Source organism: Camelus ferus, chromosome 19, assembly GCF_009834535.1.
Source record: "Camelus ferus isolate YT-003-E chromosome 19, BCGSAC_Cfer_1.0, whole genome shotgun sequence".
NCBI lineage: Eukaryota > Metazoa > Chordata > Mammalia > Artiodactyla > Camelidae > Camelus > Camelus ferus.
Genome location: NC_045714.1, coordinates 5,141,605 through 5,160,322, shown reverse-complemented (window position 1 = coordinate 5,160,322; position 18,718 = coordinate 5,141,605). Strand labels below are relative to the sequence as shown.

The 18,718-nt window shown below is 49.3% G+C and overlaps 1 protein-coding gene across 2 annotated transcripts in view; it reads left to right on the top strand.

Annotated features, from left to right (window-relative positions):
* The first annotated feature begins 103 nt into the window (after positions 1–103).
* Positions 104–18,718, top strand: part of KCNB1 (potassium voltage-gated channel subfamily B member 1) — a 93,763-nt gene continuing 75,148 nt past the window's right edge. Inside the window, exons 1-2 of one of the 2 annotated variants that reach the window (XM_032461347.1) lie at positions 104–330; positions 1,532–2,264. In XM_032461347.1, coding sequence (XP_032317238.1) covers positions 1,698–2,264 — 567 coding nt within the window. In that variant the 5' untranslated portion in view covers positions 104–330; positions 1,532–1,697. Of the gene's footprint in view, positions 331–775; positions 981–1,531; positions 2,265–18,718 lie in introns of those variants that run through there. The other variant, XM_032461348.1, reaches the window with a different exon arrangement.

Here is an 18,718-nt window from a genome sequence, read left to right as displayed (position 1 = left end):
GGAGCCGAAGCTCAGACCCGACTTGTTGATCTCGCCCAAGCAGCCGCCACCGTTGCCGCGGGAGCAGGAGGAGGAGGAGAAGGAGGAGGTGGAACGGAACGTGCTGCCGGATCTCTGTCCTGCCACTCGCGCCCCCAGGGCCCGCCCGCGCCCCCAGGCTTGGAGAACGCGCTCCGGCCCCGCGGCGCCTGCAGCTTCAGCGCGTCGCCTGCCCGGCCGGCTTAGGCCGGGCCCGGCCCGGCCCCGGGTCCGCCGCTGCCCGCGGGCGGGGGCGCCCGGGCGGCCGCGGCGATGCGCGGTCCCTGGCCCCGGGAGGCGGCCGCCCTGGGGGTGAGTGTTGGGGCGCGCGGCGGGGGCGCAGAGGGACACAGGAAGGGAGCTCGCTTGCCGTGTTTCGGCCTGTTGGTCTATCCGGGCTCCGCGGTTTCAGGCTGCGGGGGGGTGGGGGTGGGGGCGGACAAGGTCCAGGGCCAGGAAAGACGCGCTATCCCCATTACCGGGCGAGAGGATAGGGCGTGAGCTTCTTATGCCTGGGGGCTCAGAGGAACCCCCGAAATCACCAGTGCGCGGAGGGAGGAGGGCTCCTTTTGAAAAGGCCAGAAAATTCAGCTCATTTCCCCGCCTCCCACCTCCCCCACCCCTTCCCTTCCAAGCCCCGGGAAAGGCGCAGAACCCGCAGTTATAAAAAGCCTTCGCGGGAGAGGAGCGAGGAGGAGTAGGAGGAGGAGGAGGAGGAGAAGGGGGCGGGGAAGAAGCGAGGACGGAGCAGGTGGATCCCTAGGACTCTGTGCGCCCCTCTTGCCTTGGGGTAGGGGGTGCAGAAGGAGGGGCGGGACCCGGGGCATAGCTTGGCTTTGCGTCTCCAGGGTTCATCTCATCGCCGGAGCGACCTCAAGAGATGCTCCCGTGGCTTGGGGAGAGGGGTCGCTCCAGGACAGCAGGGCTGTCGTGACCACCCCGTCTATTGTGACCTCCGACAGGTGGGCACCTGAAACGCCAGAATTCCCCCAAATCTTTAAAGATCTTTAAATCTAAAAAGCAATTCCGTTGCCACACCACCCCAGCCCTCAAATCCTAATTACCTCGGAGCGGAGGAAGGAAAAGATGAGTTGTCGGGTTTTTTTGTTTTTTTTTAAGTTTTTTTCATGCAGCGCCCCTCTTCTCACCATTGCGGGGCCAGGTCCAGGACTCGACGGGGATACCCAGGGAAAAATGAGTTTCAGCACTCGACGGGGCGGACAGCGCCCCAGGCGGCTGGGTCGGGCCTAGGCCTCAGAAGCCCGGGGTGGGGCCTTCCCGGCCCCCGGGGCGCCTCTTGGGGGCCTTCTTCCCGCCCCAAAGGGCGGCCCCTCCTTTATCCACGGGGTGGGGCAGACTTCAGCACCGGCAAGAGGGACAGCGCCCAACCTTTCTGCCGGCCTGAGCGGCTTAAGCGCCTGGAAGGTCAGGCGGGCTGGGGCCCAGGTGGAGAGGTGGGGAGGGGCCGCGCACAGTTCCGTTTGCTGACCTGCATTCGCTTTCTGCCTCGCAGCCGTCGGGATGGAGGTGAGAAGACGGCCGTGACTCGCGCCCGCGCGGCTCCCTGCACCCCCATCAGCCCACAGCACTCCCTGCCCCCCTCCCCCGCGGTGGCGGGCCTTGCCGTCCAGTGACAGCGGCCTGGGGGGGCGGGGGGGGCGGGGGCGGCCGGACCAGCGATGCCGGCGGGCATGACGAAGCATGGCTCCCGCTCCACCAGCTCGCTGCCACCCGAACCCATGGAGATCGTGCGCAGCAAGGCGTGCTCGAGGCGCGTCCGCCTCAACGTCGGGGGGCTGGCGCACGAGGTGCTCTGGCGCACCCTGGACCGCCTGCCCCGCACACGGCTGGGCAAACTCCGAGACTGCAACACGCATGACTCGCTGCTTGAGGTGTGCGACGACTACAGCCTCGACGACAATGAGTACTTCTTCGACCGCCATCCGGGCGCCTTCACCTCCATCCTCAACTTCTACCGCACTGGGCGGCTGCACATGATGGAGGAAATGTGCGCACTCAGCTTCAGCCAAGAGCTTGACTACTGGGGCATCGATGAAATCTACCTGGAGTCCTGTTGCCAGGCCCGCTACCACCAGAAGAAGGAGCAGATGAACGAGGAACTCAAGCGTGAGGCCGAGACCCTACGGGAGCGGGAGGGCGAGGAGTTTGATAACACATGCTGCGCAGAGAAGAGGAAAAAGCTCTGGGACCTACTGGAGAAGCCCAATTCCTCCGTGGCTGCCAAGGTGAGTCTGAAATCTGGGGGCTGCTGGGCTGGGGGTTCTGCCTGTGTCCCCAGATCAAGGACCGTGGTTGGGGTCCCTGGCTTAGTTCCCAAATATGAAGACCAGAAAAGAGGAAGGGCTATGGCTGAGACCTCAGAGGTGAGGACCAAAAACCCTTTCAGACTGTTCCTGTGTGGCATTTGTCACCTCATCCTTTTATTATTCAATACTTTATACCCCAGCTTTGCTGGAGAAAAGGATTTACAGAGACTTATGAAAACTCACAGCAAGAGAATAGACACTGAAAATAACAGGGCATGGAGGAACAATAAGGCCTTGCTGGGATGGAGTAAAGTTGAGTTTGGTCTATTCTACACAATGCTCCCTTGTGGATGCCCAGACCCAGGCTGGAAGGGGGGTCACCCTGCAATTTTAATACTTATCCCTATATTAATAACCCCACTTTGCCCCAAAGAGGGAATGAAGGCAGCTTACTGACATGCTTGGAGGACATTGAGATACTCTCAGTCAGTTTTAACATAAGAAGCAAAAATGAGGCAATGGACTCTGAGGAGTGGGTATGTGCATGCATGACACATGCGGCTGGCTGTGATGATTGTGGGCGAAGGGTCACCCCGGCTTGTTCTTTATTTGGTGAGTTGATTCCAAGAATGGTTTGATGCAGCTTGTAAAGATGCTTTGGCTGTCGGAAGAGGATGTAAATTTTGAAATAGGGGAGAAAATATGAGGCATGAAAAATAAAGCAGGAGAAAGACAGAAATGGGTTCAATCACACTGGGTGGGCCATGGAGTCCTGTGTGCTTTTGGGTAAGAACAGAGGCCATAAAGGACTGAGGAAGTCTTGTGGGGTGGGGACAGGCCAGTGTGGGAGGTCATTTGTTGATGAGCAACTTCTCTGTGTCAGGTTGGGACTCAGGGATGCCTTGGAGAGATGGGGGCCTGTCTTCACGTGGCCAGCGTGCTGGGAATTGGGAGTAAATGACAACACAGTGTGTGCAGTGCTATAAAAGAGGCCATGTGGGGCCCAGGGGGAGCCCAGAAAAGAGAGGTGTTAATGTCAAAATCCAGAAAGACCAAGTTGGGAAAGTCATGTTGAACATAACCCATTCTCTGAGAGTGGGACCAAAGAAGACGGGCAGGTAAATGTATTCACAGCAAAAAGAAAAAGGGAGGAGGAAGGAGGAAGGCAGCTAGGGCTGCCTCCTGTCCAGCCTGGCTTCTCATTGTGGGACCTCCCTGACTCAGTTGACCCCTTACTGAAGGCCCACCTGCAGAGCCAAGTTTGGAGGGGGTTTGTGGTATCCTTTTTCCAGATCTGGCCACCCAAGGAGAGGCCTTTGAGAGTGAATGTAGGAGTGGGTAGCTGTTTGGAGAGAGGCCAGGTTTTCTCACTTCATACCCTAAAGAGGACGTAGAGATTCCTAGGCCTGGTTTCCTTTTCTGTGGGCCAACCCTTGCTATAATCCTGCCCCTGGTTTCGTGTACAAAAAGCCTCTCTCTTAAGACATAGTCACTCACCCTTAACCGGCTTAGGATCAACAGACTTATTTTGCTATTTCCAGGCCTGACATGGGTTCCTCCTCTCCACACCCAGTTTAGACCCAGACGACTCTCCTTTCTCCCTGCCCTGTCCCTAAGACAAGGAGGCAGGAAAGGGGAGTGTCACCCTCCATCAAAAGAAGCAGGCAAAGGGCTGTGTTTGGGCTGGCCCCTGGCAGCAAGGCAGGGGGCCCAGGCTTGCAAAAGGCGCTGTTTGGGAATAAACTGCTTCATCTCGCCCTCGGGTTAATCCGCTCACAGGGACGAGCTTCGTGACCTCTCTGTGATCCCAGGCTCGGGCTGCAGGCTTGTCCTGGCAGATGGACGGTCTAGGATATTCTGCAGCCAAGGCTGAAATGATGAGGCAGGCAGGCTCATTGGCCCTCAGTATAGAAATCCTGACTGCCATTGATCACATGTCTACTGTGTATGAAGTGTAACAACACATTTAGTCCTTATGCCAGCTCTCTTTTATTATCCCACCCTTCACAAATAGGGAAGATCGGAGAGGTTAAGTGACTTGCCTAAGGTCGCACAGCAGGCAAACAGGAGTAGCCAGAAATTCAAACTCAAATGTGAATTTGAAGACACTGTTCTTTCCATAGTGATTAAGTAGCAGAGTCTCCTTCCCAGTCTCCCTGCTTCCGCCTTTGCACCCTGCGATCCATTCCCCACTCAGCCACCAGAGTGAGCTTTTCTAAATGTAAATTGGATCACATTATTCATCTGCTTAAATGCTCCGGAGAGGTTTCCCATCACATTCAGAATAAAGTCCAAACCCCTCACCACGAATCCAGCCCCATGACCTCTCTGAGCTCATCTCTTCTCTCTGTTTCACTCAAGTTTCAGCCCCACTGACCTCCTTGATGTTCCCTAAACAGGTCAGGCTTTATCCTAACTCAGGACCTTTGCACTTGCTGTTGCTGCCACCTGGAATTCTCTTTCCTACACTGTCCCATGGCTGGCTGCTTCTCCTTATTCCTCATTGGAGCTGGTCTCTGCTCAAATGTCCCCTCCTTAGTGAGACCCTTCCTGATCCCTGTCTGAAACAGCCTCCCTACCCCTACATTCTGTCACATCTTGCAGTGTTTTTTCCTGCATAGAGTTTAAGCACCATCCTGAAATTACATTTGCTCCTTTGTGTTTCTCAGTTCCTCCCCCACAAGAACATAAGCGTCATGAGTTGTACTCAACTCTTCTGTTTCCAGCACCCATCATGGTGCCTGGCACAGAGGATCTCCAGATAGCTATATGTGGAATGAATGAATGGAGCAAGCAATCAGTCACTGTGTCTAAGGGTCCAGGGATCTGTTACTCCTTCCTCCCAGTTCAACTGCAACCCAGTTCTCTGTGCCTTGGGCCTCCTTCAATCATTTGTACTTTGCCTATCCCAACCCCACTGAGCCCCCCAACTTGAATGCTTTGCTTGTCAGAACATCAAGGCCTGTGGAAATTTCTCAGCAGTCACAGAATAGGAAGTCAGATGGAGGGTCATTGCTGGGTGATTGTGAGGTACAGAAATGGCCATACCCCATATGTTTAAGAACAGGGACAGACCCAGGTTCCAAGCCCAGCTCCACCACCTCCCCAGTTTCTGGCTTTAGACAAGACCTCTCCACACCCCAGCCTCCTGCCTATAAAATATGGATGAAAGGCCCACCTTGCAGGGTCATCATGAAATCATGTTTGTCAAAAGTTAGCACAGTGCCCAGCGCACAGTAGGTGGGACTTACTGTTCTAAATAATAAAGAGGCCAGAGTCCTTTCTCTGTGACTGGGTGGGCTGAGTTGCAGCAAACCCTTTCCTTCTGATAGCAGTGCTGGGAGGCTGAGCTGCCGCTGTTAATAATTAATGGATGTTCTGGCAACACAGAGACAAACCAAAGCACAGGCCTCGCCTTCCCTGTCAGGGGAGTGAAAATCAAAATCCATTAGGCAAAAGGCAGTGTGATTGATTCTTGTTTGGAAGCTGGGGTCAGCCCCATCAGAGTGACGGGGTTGTGGTGCTGAGCCACCGCTGGGTTTCTGCTTTCTGGGAAAACTCTGCTGGCTGTTCTCAGTAGGAGAGAGAGAGGGAACTAATTTGCCAGGACAGGAGTGTCTGTGGTCCCTGGAACAGTCTAAGAGAGATGATTTCCTAATTTCCAGCATAGCTGCTGTTTATTGTGCCAGGTACTGATTAGTGGTACTTTATATGCAATATCTCATTGAATCCCTCCAACAATTCAGTCAAAGTAGTCTGCCAGTTTGGGCTACAAGTCACAGAATAGAAAACTCGAAGTGGCTTTTATAAGGAGGAAGACACATCCTCTCACTTAATAGGAAGTTCCAAGGTAGCTGGTTTTGTGTTAATGATTCCATGATGCCATTAAGATTCTAGATTCTTTCCGACTTTCTGCTACTCCAACTCCTGCAGGTGGCTTGGTCCTCAGGCTGGATGCCTCATATCACAAGATGGCTACCCAGTTCCAGCCTTCACATGTAGGCACCTGATGTCCAACCAGTGAAGAAGGGCGTGGCCTTTTATGTGCCACTTTTCCTCTTGCGAGGCAAACCTTTCCCAGCAGCCCCCTGGCTACTTCTTTTTAAATCCCACTGGCCACGGTCAGGTAACATGCTCATGCTCCAGCTGCAGGGAAGCCTGAGAAAGCAAGTGTCTGGCATTTTCAGATGGGGGGGAATGGGTTTCATGAGTGGTATTAATGTTCTTTTATAAAGAGGAAATGGAGGCTCTGAGAGGGGAAGTCACTCGCCGGAGCTCACACAGCTAAGAGCTCAGTGAACGTGTGTCGGAGGAATGAAAATGGCAGAGCGAGGGTTTGAACCCAGATTGGTCTGGTTCCCAAGCCTGTGCTTCTTGAATCCTGGAATCTTGTGCAGATCTTTCAAGCTCTCTGAGCCTCAGTGAGCTCATCCACCAAACAGTGCTGATAGCAGTGCCCACCTCTTGGGGCTGTTTTGATGATTCAGTGAGATTTCAGATGTGAATGTAATTTGCAAATGGAAAGTACTTTACACATATGAATTATTACTACTACATCCCAAAGTGGGAGTATTCTTTATTTAGGGACATTGGTCAATAGTTTGCCCCCACAGATTTGATTAAGAATCAGCTCTGGAGCCTAACATTTGTTGTTCATTTCTCAGCTACGTCGCTTATCAGGAATGTGACCTTGGGCAAGTTCCTTTCCTCCTCTGAGTCTTAGTTTCCTCATCTGGAAAATGGGAATTATAAGACAGCTCACCTCTTAGGGCCATTTGGAGATAATCTGCATAAAGAGCTTAACCCAGTACCTGGCATGTGGTAGGGAGCCTTCTGTAAGTGACAATGGTGATGATTAGCATTATCACCGATTTCCTCTGTTCTAGCTACACGGCTAGTTGGCAACATCCCCTATCACAGTGCTGTTGATTGTAGATCACTGCCTGCCCCCTGGGGACTTCATGCCTAATTTAGTGTGATGTTGCTTCTGCTTCTTTGACCTGGTCCGGAGGGAATTTGTGTTTTATCATCAAGAATAATAGGGAAATCAACTCGGAAACCGTGGGCCCCCTCCAGTGCTGTAAGTGTTCTGGCTGAGGCTCTTGCTGGCCCTGGGTTAGTCATCCTGGGTGTTTTTGTTTATTCCTGGGAAACGACATACCAGAGATTCAGAATCCTCGCTGTGGGTTTACACAGACCTGGGTTTGAATCCCAGCCCTGACATTTCCTAGTTCGGGACTTTGGAAAAATCACCTCACCTCTTGTAGCTTCCATTTCCTAATCTGTCGATGAGGGTGATAATAAAAGCCACCTCACAGGGTTGCCTGGAGGGTTAAGTATGACAGTGCAGGTAAAGTGCCTGAGCCGCGTTTCGTGAAGCCAGTATCCTGATTTGATGAAGGGAAACATGGAGGATGCTTCAAGGACTTGCCTGGGTCAGACAACAAGTTGGGGAAAGATCAGGGGCCAGGACCTTCTGTCCTCATCGTTACCCTAATTGAGGTTCAGAGACCTTCCCATTCCTCCAGGACATTTGACCAGGAGCATACCTTGGCAGCTGGTCTCTCGGGGGGTTTGAAAGGCTACAAAAGGCTAGAGATTGTGAAAATGCTTAGGTAGGAAAAGTGCTGGCCGAATGAGCAGTTTGGCCAAAACTTAATTAACTAGAAGAGAACAGCATGCTTTAAGCACCAGCTCCATACCCAGCACTTCATACACTTCCTATACTTGATAGCATCATGGATGGGAGCCCTGATTTTAGAGTTGGATTGCCCAAGTTCAAAGTTTGACCCTTCTACTTACTAACCATGTGATTTGCGGCAAACTACTGCACCTCCTTGTGCCCTGGTTCCTTCACTCATAAAATGGGGCCAGTAGCAGGGCCTGCCTCATTGAATCGCTACCAGAATTAATCAATGCATGCAAAGCATTTCAAGTAGGGTCTGACACGTAGAAAGCCCTCCGTAACTGTTAGGGGTTTTTGTTTTGTTTCGTTGTTAATGGTCATTGATTCACTTAATCCTCCTGATTATCCTGCCAGAGAAATAAAATCCCTTCCAAAAATTCATTTTTCTTATAAAATGATACATGCTCATTGTGAGGTGAGGTTACATAACTTGCTCAAGTCACTCAGGCAATTGGAGCAGAACACGGACCTGATCCTGATAAAGAAGATACAGTCAGTGTCCCACCTATATCCCTTTAGCTTGTACCATTTCAGTGCCACTAGCCCAGCTCCCAGCTACCAGCACCTTCAGTTCTTTGCCTAGATACTTCCTCTGGCCAGTGGAGTCCAGTAAAGACAGGGAGTTAATGCCCCACCTGGAGGGAGCAGCCCTCAACTGATGTCTGATGGGGAAAGGTGTATAAATAATCCAGCTCCCTCCCCCTAGATGGGGGTATAACTCAGAGGTGCATGGTCCACACTGGCCCCCAGAGTTCATCAGCAGAATTAAAGCCCCAGGTGCCCACAGTGGTTCCTTGCTTGATAATATACCCTGTTTGGCCTCTTTCCCCTCCCTGTCTCATGTGCCCTCTCCCCTACCCGCTTTTCCTGAGATCACTTCCCACATAAGCCACTTTACCCAGATCCTTGTGTTAGGATCTAGTTCTGGGGGTACAATCAAAGACCTGTGGGAAACCTCAAACTCCTACCAGGGATCATCTTAAAAGAAGAAATTCCAGGGCTGGCTGGGCTCAGTCAGCCTCAGCCTCATCTCCTGGAGAAAATAAACACAGTAGCAGCAGCAGCCATGGCTCTGCTCCCAGTGGGCCTGGCGCAGTGCAGGGAGCATTAATGCACCGCAGTGTCTGACTCCCACAGTCACCCTACAAGGGAGGGATAATTATCCTCACCTGACAGCTGTGGAAACAGAGGCCCAGAGAGGTGGAGTGGCTGGCCTGGGGTCACACAGCAAATAGGAGGACTCCCTGAATGTGAGCCCGCAATCTGGCCTCTGCGTGGTAAGGATGACATTCAGGAAGTGGGAAGTGAGCTCCAGGATGCCTTTTCACCTTGGGGAACTGAGGTGCTACGGAGGTGAGAGATGTTCAGCACCTTCCACCTGACTTGGGAGTGTTCCTGGCTCCTGGTACATTATGACCTTGACCACAAAGGCTACAGGATGGGACTATTGGAGACACAGGGTTAACGTTAAGCATTATTTTAATAGATAATTTAAATAGATAAGGCCCTATCTTCCCCCCTAAGTGGAATATTCTTGATTTGGGTGTTTCTGGTAGAGGTGGGCATGACCGGATGGGGCCAGGCACACTCCAGCCCCCAAATTGGAGGCAGGAGGGGCGGGAGCCAGAATTCACATGTTCAGATCCAGAACACCAATTCTCCTTTAAAATTTTCCCTGATGACATAAATAACAAATAAGATGTAATGTTAGCATATGAGACATATTCCTGCGGGTATGGGTATGGGCCTGGGTTCAAATTCCACCCCCATGGCTTCCTGGCTTCAAGGCACCTCACCTGTGTAAGGCTGGGAAGTGGGAATAATCAATCGGGCACACTTCCCAGAGCAGTGATGCTCAGCCCTATTGGAACATCTGGATCACCTGAGCTTTGACGAAGACTCATGCCCAGCCCCGACAGTTGAAACACAATCTCTGGGTGATTTTTTTTATTTGTGGTAAAATACACATAACGAAATTTACCATCTTAACCCTTTTTAAATGAATGGTTCAGTAGTGTTAAGCATATTCGCATTGTCGTGCAACCAATCTCCAGACCTTTTTTTATCTTGCAAAACTGAAACTCTGTACCTGTGAAGCAATAACTCCATTCCCACCCCTCAGCCCCTGGCGTCCCCGCTTCTATTTCAGTCTCAATGAATTTGACTACCCTAGGTCGAGTATTTGGCTTTTGTGACTGGCTTATTTCACTTAGCCTAATATCCTTAAGGGTCATCCATGTTGTCGCACGTGTCAGAATTTCCTCCCTTTTTAAGACTGAATGATATACCACATTTTGTTTATCCATTCATCTGTCATTGGACACTTGGGTTGCTTCCACCTTTTGGCTGTTTTGCAAATAGTAATGCTAGGAACATGGCTGTACAAATATCTCTTCGAGACCCTGCTTTCAATTCTTTTGAGTGTATATCCAACAGTGGAATTGCTGGATTGTGTGTTAATTCTATTTTTTTTTTCACTTTTTAATTTTTTGAGGAACCGCCATATTGTCTTTCATAGTGGCTACACCATTTTACATTCCTACCAACAGTGCACAAAGGTTCCAATTTCTCCACATCCTAACACTTGTTACTTTCTGGGGTTTTTGGTTTTGTTTTGTTTGTAGTAGCCATCCTGATGGGTATTTCATTGTCGTTTTGATTGGCATTTCCCTAATGATTAGTGATGTTAAACACCTTTTCGTATGCTTGTTGGCCACATGTATGTCTCCTTTGGAGGAATACCTACTCAAGTGATTTGAGTTGTAGCAGTTTCTTTATATATTCTGGATATGAACCCCTTATCAGAGATCTGATCTGCAAATAGCTCCTCCCATTCTGTAGGTTGCCTTTTCACTCTGTTGATTGTGTCCTTCAAGGCTCAGAAGTTTTGAATTTTGATGAAGTCCATCTTGTCTATGTTTTCTTTTGTTGTCAAGAAATAATTGCCAGATCCAAGGTCATGAAACTTTTTTGTCATGATTTCTTCGAAGAGTTTTATACTTTTACATCTTGCATTTAGGCCTTTGATCCATTTTGAGCTGTTTTTTTGTATGTGTTTGAGGAAAGGGACCAACTTCATCCTTCTGCAAGTGGCCAGTTGTCCCAGCGCCATTTGCTGCCCTGGGTACATTTCCCGGGTACTTCATCCTTCCCGGGTCCTGCTCTGCGCCAAGCTGATTCCTCCGCCTTGCACCCCCTGCTTCATCTTGTCTGCCTGCAGCCTCTCTCTCCTCACCCTTCAAGGCCCAGCTTCTCCCTCCCTCCACCACCCACACCCGCTTCAGGCAGCACTGCCTGCTCCTTCCTCTGTGCTCCGGAAACCTGATGTTCATACCTTCCTTGTACAAAACACTGTGAAGACGAGCTTATGAGTTATTCTGTGGATGCCAGACCTGGCCCACAGAGAGACAGGAATGCTTAAGAGAGCAGGCTCTGCAGCCTGACTGCTTACATTCAAATCCCAGCTCAGTGATGATTCAAGCTATGTACCCTTGGGGGAATGACTTAATTTCTCTGGGTTTCAATTTCCTGATCCATAATTTGGGGAGCCTCACAGCAACCAGAGTTGTTGTGACAAATCTATACGAAACACTCAGAGAAGTCCTTGGCACTCAGGAAGAGTTCAGTACAAGTTAACACTTGCTGTGGTGATGATGATGATGATGATTGTTATTGTTATTGCCATTAAGTGTTAGTAAATGTTTGTTGAGTGAATGGATGAGCAAACTTGCATGATCTAATGGTGATTGATCAGAGGGGTCTCCCTTACAAGGCAAGGGTCTCCCAGGAGTACCTCCCCCATCTCCTCCCACCTTCCATGTCTCTCCCTGTACACTACCATGCCTACACTTCCTGGGCCAGGAAGAAGTGACTTCTGGACTTCCATTCACAGAGAGGAGGCACAATTAAATTAGACACTTGAGGAGTTCTCTTACACCCTGACTACTCTATTTTTGCTCTGCAGCAAGGTTGGTCTCCACCATAATTGCCCACTGTGGCCTGGCAGGCAGACACTGTCTCTGAGAGAATAATGTTACATTTTCAATTCCACACCATCACTCACATCTGCCAGGTAAATGGACTTGGAATCAAACAGCTTCTAAATATAGACCATCACAGTTCACTAATTGCTACCTAGGGCCCATTCCTGAGTCTTTCCAAGGCATGTGTGGTCCTTGGGGCCCTTGACCTTGGCCAGTATTGCTTCTCAGAGTCTTTGTAGACCCAACTGTACCAAAGAAGCAGCCCGTGATCGCCCTGCCAAGGGCATGGGAGAAGCAGAAAGAAAGGTGGAGATAAGATCATGTTGAACCAGCCTTCAGCGTGTCTGGAATTCCCACTGTCTCTTTGAATGGATCAATTTTCTTCTATCTTTTATGCCATGGATATGTTTACACATCCTTTATTGTTCCTTGAAATACTGACTGAAATTTGATTCAGTCATTTCCCCCTATTCCTGGGACAATCCTTTAGGTTTCAAAGTTCACTTCCTGTCTAGGTTTCTTTGGTCCTTACAACTTCATGTGGCTATACGTGCATGTTTTGAGGTCCTGCTTCAGTGCCACCTGTTGTTTGTGTGACAAACATTTATTGCATGTTACTATATGCAGGTTGCTTGAGAAGCATTTGTGTATCTATTAGTCGGGGTTCTTTGGGTTGCAGGTGACAAAAATGCATGTGGACTTAAGCCAAAAATGTAATTGAAAAGTCCTGGGATTAGGTGAGGTTCCTAGCAAGGCTGGATCCAGGGGCTTAAATATGTCATCAAGCATCGGTCTCCAATCCATCGAAGTCTCTTCTTCTCCATGTTGGCTTCTCAGCAGGCTGTACAAACATGGCTGGAAAGATAGCATCCAGCAATTCCAGGCTTCCATCCTGGGGAAAAAAAGCAAGTCTCTTTCCCAATAATTCCAGCAAAAGCCCAGGGCTGATTTTCATTGGTCCATCCCTGAACCAGTCACTTAGCTGGGCCTGGGTCACATGACAAATGCTGGTGCTGGGATGAGATAGAGAATGGGAAAGAGGCAGTTCTTCCAAAAAAAAAAAAAAACTGGAATACTGTTACCAAGAAAGGGGAAAATAAATGCAAGCTGGCAAAAGGAATCCACAGCCATTATGGAGTTTGTAGCCTGGCAGAGGGAGATAGGCATTAAACAAATAAAAAAATAAATGAAAGAATAATCACAAAGTGTAATATGTATGCTGGGAAGGAAAGAAGAAAGGTGTTTTGACAGAGAATAACATGCCAAGGTCAAAGAGGGGCGCAGGTGGCCCTTTCTGAGAACCTGAACTTGATTCCTCTCCTTCTTGAGCTGCAAGAAGTGACCTTCTACAAATTCTAACTCTGCTGTGCCACTTAACATGCTCCCTCTTGTTTTCGATTTTCTTCTGAACTTGTTGTATCACTCCAACTAATGCAAGATGTTCTCAAAGTCTAGGACTATATCTTACTCATTTCTGTGTTCTAAGGCAGGGTGGAATGCCTGTTTTGTAAATCAGGTTTTATTGGAACACCACCACCATATTGTCTGTGGTTGCTTTTGGTAACAACAGCGTTTACAGGGAAAGTTTGCTGACCTGTGTTCCAAAGTCACCTCATGGCCTGATGCAGGGGACCACCTGGCTTTGTCAGGGGGGATTTGTTGGAGGACTGGAGGAAGGGCAGGAAGGCACAAGCTAGCTGTGTGACCTTGAATAAATCACTTAACCTCTCTGGGCCGCTGGCTCTGTATCTTGCAAAGACAGCTGCCCCTTCTTATCCTGCAGGTATTGGCTCATATGTCACCTCTTCTGAAAGGCCCTCCCTGACCTTGAAAGACCAGTTTGGACTTGAAGGCATTTCCACTCTTTCCATGATAAAATGTCTCAGTGGTTTATTTTGAGATTAGGCCCACTCAAGGCAGTGACCTGTCCCTCCTCTTCGCCAGTGTTTTCCTTCCTCTCATACGCCATCTCCCTGGTAGAATGAGTGGGAAGAACTCTGGCTTGGAACTCTGGAGGCCTGGGTTCATAAGACTAACACTGCCACATATGAGCTATGAGACCCTGGGCAGACAGACCCGTCACCTCTCTTGGCCTCAGTTTCCTTAGCTGGGAAATAGGTATGGTAACTTGCCAAGCAGGGCTACTAGAAAGACAGATGCACTCCCCTGTGCCAGAGGGGCCAGCACTGCGCTGGCTGAGCACAGATGCTTCACTCATGTTGTTGGTTTTCCTTCTCCCTTTTCTCAAGAGGGAGAGAGGAAAGGGAGCTACCCCAAACCTTGCTTTAATCAGGTGGGAGCTGACTTCAAAACTCAAGGCAGCCCATCCTTAGTGAGTGCCAACACAAGTCATAGAAATTTGCAGGTAAGTCCTAAATTTATTAGCTAATAGGATGCAAGATCCCCCTACCCAGCCTCCAAAAAGAGCAGGAGGAAAAATCTGCTGACGTGGTTGGGAAAAGCACAGGAATACTAAGCCAGCAAACCAGACTGCCTCTGAACCTCAGGTTCCTCCTCTGTAAAATGGAAATAAGAAATTCCCTGAGGCGGTCCAGAGGATGGAATGAGATATAGCATGTAAAGTGTTCAGCGCACAAATGTGAGCCAGCATCATTCAGACAGTTATTTTCATCCTCTTCATCATCATCCAAGCACCTGGCTTATTTTGGGGGGCTTTGAGCCTGTGGGAGAGTTTATTGTGTAGAATTCAATTTTATATCCTTATGGAGTAATGTCTGCTCTACAAATTCAAACTGGAAAGCCTGGGATTTCAGAAATTCTTAGTAGAGATTAGGGTGGCTGGGACTGGAATTCTGGTGTTCAGGGTTGGAATTCCGCCACTCAAGACCCCTGCTGTGATCGATGTTCATTGTTGGAGCACCGCCATTCAAGGTCATAACTCTAGGGTTCAAGGTCAGAAGGCTGCCATATGAGTCAGAATCCTCATATTTGTAATTGGACCCAAGGAGTACGTGGCCAGTGTGTCCATATTTGTGATTGAAAACTCCAGTGGGAAAGGTCAGAACACTGATGTTTCAGGTTGGAACTCATGGTCAGTTGGAATTCTGAAGTTCAAGGTGAGGATGCTTCAGTGGCGTTCACGACCGGAATTCTGGCAGGCACATTTAGAACGCTGGTGTTTGGAGTCAGAACTCTTGTTCCCAGCTTGTTATTTGTGGGTCTCATCCCTTGTGTGTGTCATTAACGCTTCATCATCCACCCTCCTGGCAGGCCGTTCCTGAAGAAATGCAAACCACAGAAGGTCCCCACAGAAGGCTAACCTCCATTTAGCCAGCGAGGTCCCGTTACTTCCACCTCTTTCTCTTACTGTTTCTGACACCCATCCACTCAGGTGGTGCTGGCAGAGGTGACGTGATCCTCAGGAAGGCAGCTGAGGAACAGCTGCCCTGCCCCGCCCCACCCCTGCCGAAGACCCTTGAGCTGGTTGTCAAACTCTGCTTAAATCCACTTCTTCTAGCTGGCGGACCTGGAACAGGCCCAGGGGTGCAGCCTTGCCAACCCCCCGGGGAGGCACCTGGATGAGCTCAGCACCCTATTATCCAGAGAAAGGCAAACAGTGTCAGGCAAGGGTGAGAAAGAAGTGCCAAGGGCTTGCGGCTTCCCCACGTGTGTCTGGCAGAAACACGGTGGGAAGTGGAAGAGTTTGCTGGTCAGTGCGGTCACCACGAACGCATTGTTGGTGCCAACTGGAGGGGGAGCTTCATCGATTGTGGGGCGGAGAGGTGCTAAAAAATCAACTTTACGGGGGTGAGTATAGCTCAGTGGTAGAGCATGTGCTTAGCATGCACAAGGTCCTGGGTTCAATCCCCCGTACCTCCATTAAAACAATAGTTTAAAAAACTCAACTTTAAACTCTGCTTACAGTGGTACACATAATGGACATTTGGGGATACTTGGTGGAAAGGGTGGACATTTGGGGGATACTCGGTGCAAGGATGATCTGATGGGCCACATTCCCTAGTAAATGGTTGCAGCACACCCTTCCCCTGATCTTCTCACTGCATTCCTTTACCCTCCTTTATTTTTTCTCATAGCCTGTTCCACTACCAAGAACGTTATATATTCATCTGGCTCTGGTCTGTCTCATCCCACTGTGCTATAAGCTCCATTAGAGAGGGAGTTGGTCAGGTGGTACTTCTATCTTCCTGTGCTAAAATTGTGCTTAGCATATAGTAGTTACTAAATAAATATTTGTTGAATACAGGAATGAATGAATCACTGTTGCCCCCTCTGATATAGTCTTAGAGTGTTTTCCAAGCTCTCAAATCATTCCATGCAGAACCCATCTCCAATCTCATCCACTCTACCCATACAGTTTTTGGATGGGGATGAAGGGGAACAGCAGTAGGAAGAGGCATCGACCCCTCTATAACTTCTCGTTGCTCTCAGGATAATTTCCAAAATCCTCATCTAGCAACTAAGGGCCTATAAGAACTACCACCCCACCTTCACATTACACACACATCATGTAACTCCCTATCTCCTTTCTCAGATCCTCAGAACACCATTTTGGGTCTCACCTCAGGGCCTTTGCACAAGCTATGTTAGCTAGAACAATCTTGTGGCCCCTACCCTGGCCCCCTTGGCTTTCTTAATTCATCCTTAAAAATTCTGCTTAAACACCCTTCCCTTGACTTCCCAAACTTGATGTCATTCTAAGCCCCATAATGAGCCCTGGTATTTCTTTCAAGAATTTATCATTAGACCTCCCTTGGTCACTGCTTTCGGATTCCAAAGTTCAACACTCCGGGGCTAATCTTCCCCGAACTGGAGGTTCCTGAGAGGAGGTAGCCAGAGTCCCTTTCCTTTTACTCAGAAAAAATGCAGAACCTGGGCCCTCCTGCCAGATGTGAGACATTCCCACCCAAGGGAGGAAGAGTTTGAGTCTCCTAGGAAGATTTCTTAGCTGCCCTCCAAAACCTGTCCCATATTTTCCCGTCACTGTGAGCTCTCTGTCTCCTCAGTTACTTCTCACCCTCCAGCTGTCCAGGCTGAGCCCAGGCCTCCTGGGAACTCTGAGGACTTTAGAGGGCACCACCCAGCCCATTTCTCTGATAACATCCACATAGCTAACCTGCCTATACCGCTCATACAGACGTTAACTCATGTGGCCCTCACATCACCCTAGGAGGAAGGTACTATTATTCTCTCCATTTTCCAGATGCGGGAACTGAGCCCCAGAGAGGTAGAGTAACACATCCAATGATGCAGCTAAGAGGGGCCAGGGCAGCGTTTGACACCTGGCTGCTACTGCACCAGCACACTGCTCAGCTCTCCATCACTCTCCTTCATTCGTTTCTTCCTTGTATTCTTAGGCTTCTTATCTTTCCCTTTTTGCTCTTCTCCCTTTTCTCCTTAAGTAGCTCAAACACCCCAAGTTACTAAAGAACCCCAATTGTGTGGATGTTTTGTTGTATTTTTCAAATTCCAGAAATCATAAGGGCAGTGGGGTTTTTCCACCTCTTTATGATGTATGGGAGGGAGGGAGGGAGGGAAAGGTGGGTTATTTCCATTTGATTGGCTGGAGAATGGGGTGGAAGGAGAGGTTAAATCTCCTCCTAGTGGCCTGCAAGTTTCCACATGTCCAGGTCCCCCACCTCTCTGACTTCATCTCCCACCACAGTCTCTTAGGCTCCCTGTGTCCAGTCACACTGATCTCATAGTAAGTTCCTTCCTGTATCAGACCTTTGCACATTCTTTCCCTCTGCCTGGAATTCTTTTTCCTCTCTTCTTTACCCTGTTATTGCTTGTTCATCCTAAAGTGCCCAGATCAAATGTCACCTCCACCAGGAAGCCTTCCATGATCTCTGAATCAGTCCCCCAGTTATGGTTTTCAAAGTTCTGTGTACCTCTGTAGGATGGCCCTTATTCCCACTGTAATTTCACATCCATTTCGGTGATTATTTGATTACTCTGCCTTCCCTTGCTCCATGTGGACTGTAGTTCCCTGATGGCAGGACTTACCTGTTGTGTTTACCTGTCTCTCCTGCACCTAGCACTGTGCCTGCCTCCACATAAGCAGTCTGTAAGATTGTGCTGAATGAACTGATGGGTGAAAGAATTCAGAGGTTAGTCACAGTTGGCAGGAAGCAAACATCGCACTGCTTTGGGTGGGGAGTGGGTGAAATAATTTGAAATATCTAGCTGGAACTCCAACCAGAAGACTCTTATCATCTCAAACTGAAAGGAACAAGGGCACCAAATTCTTTACAAACAGCCAAATATCTTCTCTGGTGCTCAGGATGTATTGAATGATAATTAGTGTCTTCTATCAGCTTTTTAAAGCTACCTACTTGGGTTATCTTTCATAGGGTGCTATTGAGTTTTCCTAAAGCAAATGCCACATATGAAGGCTCTAAACTCAGGAAACAGAAGTTCTGAGGGAGGTTTCTAAATGAAAGATTCCAGCAAATTCACCAGAAATATGGTGTAGTTGGAAGTTGCACTACCTTTGGGGGCAGATGGATTTGGTTCAAATCCCAGCTCCACCACTAGCGCCTGGAGCCTCAGACAGGTCACTTCCCCTCTCTAAACTGACATTTTGTCTAAACTCCATCCTCTGAGCACCAACCCCTGCAGAAAGCAAGGCCCTCTTCCCTGGCTGTCCCAGCAAAAAATCCCAGAGTTGGCTCTGATTGGACACATTTGTGTCATGTGCTTATCTCTGAACCAATCCCCATGGCCAGAGGAGGACTTAAGTAGGGGAACCTGCTTGAGTCATGGACCACCATTGGGTGCAGAGG